General features: G+C 37.3%; 1 protein-coding gene across 1 annotated transcript; it reads left to right on the plus strand.

Moving 5' to 3' along the window:
• Nucleotides 1-327: 327 nt before the first annotated feature.
• LOC110879311 (UDP-glycosyltransferase 85C2) lies at nt 328-2,917 on the plus strand. Its single transcript, XM_022127756.2, has 2 exons — nt 328-1,084; nt 1,784-2,917. Exons 1-2 carry the CDS (start codon nt 541-543, stop codon nt 2,728-2,730), a joined length of 1,491 nt encoding a protein of 496 aa, XP_021983448.1. The 5' UTR covers nt 328-540; the 3' UTR covers nt 2,731-2,917.
• The last annotated feature ends 360 nt before the right edge of the window (nt 2,918-3,277 follow it).

A 3,277-nucleotide genomic window follows, 5' to 3' on the forward strand; every position in this document is an offset into this window, starting at 1 on the left:
AATTCAAGGAGGTGGTTTTCAACTAGACACTATTTGTGTGTCAATTCCTTGCAACCAACCAAACTCTATCCTCATGGTCCCATGGCAATTGTAATCGTACTCGTACGTATTTCTCTCGTGACCAAAACTTGGATTCAAATATTCATTAAATGAAGTTATTGTACCCACACTTTGCTTCACTAAACACGGCCTTTCGAGGTGATTTAATCCATATTTGTTACTGTCAAGTAAAATATATTAAAAAAATCACTTTTGTTTGCGAATTAAGTAATTACTGTGATGCAGATATCACTTATCAGCTGCTGTCTTATTGGTTTTAATATTTTCTTTCTTCGTATGTAGTCATCGTATGTATTCATCATGAATATTACTTTTGTTAATTTTACTTTAAAAGTTAATCACAACAGCCGCCCATGTTATGACATCGTATTACATCCACAATAGTAATACAAAAACAAGCAATAAACGTTTAAATCAATGAGTCATCTTTTACATAACTTTAATTTTTTATTTTTAGCCGTCTAGTAACGAAGACCATATATGATATATGCATCAACCTCCTTTGAAAACACACTCAGAAAAATGGATACCGTAGGCACAACTGATCAGAAGAAGCCTCATGTTATCTTTATCCCACTACCAGCACAAAGTCACATAAAGGTGATGCTCAAACTAGCACAGGTTCTCCATCACAAGGGACTCCAAATAACATTCGTTAACACTGAGCGCGTCCATAAGCGTATGCTCAATTCTGGCGGTCTCCACTGCCTCGATGGATCAGCTGATTTTCGATTTGAAACTATTCCTGACGGTATTCCTCGCAAATCTGAAGATGACGACGGCTCAGACTTACTCCTGGAGTACGTTGAAACCACTTTCTTAACTCCTTTTCTTGACCTTGCCACCAAACTTCCAACCCCTCCTACTTGTATCATATCTGATGGCTTCATGTCGGCTTTCACCATCGATGCTGCCCAAAAGCTTGGGATTCCAGTTATGCTCTACTGGACGTTTTCGGCTTGTGGCTTCATGTGTCTTTACCATATCCAATCGCTCGTAGAGAAAGGGCTTGCGCCACTTAAAGGTTTGCTTTTTTATATCTGTTACTGTGGTACCGTGTGGGAACAAAACATTTTAGTCAAGGAAGTTATCATAAGGATTTTCTCTGTAATCTTTTTTCTTCAAATGACAATATTTTTTAAACGCATATTTTATACATAAAATTCTTACAAGTTTTAGTGCACAAGGTCAGTGGACCTCCTTGTCCCTTTTCCACCCCTAGAGTGTTAGATGTAGACTTGTTGCAAATAAACTAGAGTAGTTAGAGCATTCACATCCAAATAATCAAATTGTGTGTGTGGTGTTTTTAAAATATAAAAAGTATAAAAAGTGGTTGTGAGTGGAGGAGAGAGAAAATGTTACTGTTCATCTGTATATTTGGGGGACACTGTTCACCCCCTATAATTTTTTAATATATTTTGAAAGTGATTGTAAGTGAAGGAGGGAGAAAATGTAATGATAAAGGTATAAAAAATATTATTTAATTGAAAAGTAGAGAGAAAATGTAGTGTTTTTTAGTATAATTTAAGGTGAAAATATGGTGGAGTGGATGTGAATGCTCATAATTACAGTTAAATCATAACCTCCTAACTAATTTACATATTTCAGTTTCGTTTATATATTATTTAAACGTTACCCTTTTATGTACAACCATAGTATACAACAATATTCCCCTTATATTTCTGAGTAAACATGTAATATTAATGGTCGTTTATGTATACAGATGAGAGCTACTTGACCAACGGGTATTTAGATACCATCATCGATTGGATCCCCGGAATGGAAGAAATCCGGCTAAAGGATTTCAACAGCGTCATGCGGACCACAAACCCCAACGACAAACAATTTACCTTTTGTATTAATGCTACACAACAATCCCACAATGCTTCACACAATATCTTCCACACTTTTGACGCTTTGGAAACTAGTATTGTCAATGTTCTCTCGTCTATGTTTCCTAAAGTTTACACGGTTGGACCAACACAGTTAATTCTTAACCAGACACTAGAAGAAGAGAAAAAAACTGGAATGTCGAATTTTAATGCATACAGCTTGTGGAAAGAAGAACCCGAGTGTTTGCAATGGCTCGAATCCAAGGAACCAAACTCTGTCATTTATGTGAATTATGGGAGTTTTACAGTGATGTCGTTACAAGATATTATTGAATTTGGTTGGGGACTCATAAGTAGCAACCACTATTTCCTATGGATAATTAGATCTGATTTAGTGGTAGGTGAATCCATAGTATTGCCTCCGGACTTTGAGGAGCATGTAAAAAAGAGAGGCTTTATAGCAAGCTGGTGTCCACAGGAAAAGGTACTGAACCACCCGTCGGTTGGAGGGTTCTTGACCCATTGTGGGTGGGGATCCACTATCGAGAGCTTGTCGGCTGGGGTGCCGATGATATGTTGGCCATACTTATGGGACCAATTGACCAATTGTAGGTATATATGCAAGGAATGGGAGGTTGGGTTGGAAATGGGAAAGGAGGTGAAAAGAGAGGAAGTTAAAAAACTTGTAAATGAGTTGATGGGAGATGGAGATGACAAAAAGAGGACCAAAGCCAAGGAGTGGCAGGAAAAGGCTTATGTAGCAACAGGCCCAAATGGTTCATCGTCCTTGAATGTAAACAACCTTGTGGAGGAAATTATTATGTTGTCAAGGAGTTAAACATATCTCCAGAGTTCCCATGGGGTTCAAGTTGGATTTGGGGTGCCATTTCAATGTATAATTGGATGTCATCTTGCCTTCTTTCTTTTGTTTAAAAAACTGTTTCATCATTTCACCACAAAAGATGTATTTACTAATGATCGAACGTTGATTGTCTTTGTATTAATTAATAAATTTATCATGCCAACATGGGTATGCCACTACACAGAATCGGGGCAATAGTGGCAACTTATGTTGCCGCAAATGGCCTTGAAAGTCATTGCAGAAAAGTCGCCGCTATTGGTCTGTCACTAAAAGCCATGTATGACATGTGTCACACCCTCAATTTTCACATGCGGAGTACTACCGCGAGGCATGTGACTGACCAGGATCAAGCCACCAATCATATTGAACAACCATAATAATAAAACAGTTTTATCAAACCAATACGATTAGTGACTAATAAAGTCCAAAGTCTTAAGTTTAAAACAACGTTTTAAAGATAACAACGGAAGCATAAGTTAAACAGTCCAAGTAAAAGTTTAAAGTTCATGGTTATTATATAAAG

This window comes from Helianthus annuus, chromosome 9, assembly GCF_002127325.2.
Source record: "Helianthus annuus cultivar XRQ/B chromosome 9, HanXRQr2.0-SUNRISE, whole genome shotgun sequence".
Classification (NCBI taxonomy): Eukaryota; Viridiplantae; Streptophyta; class Magnoliopsida; order Asterales; family Asteraceae; genus Helianthus; species Helianthus annuus.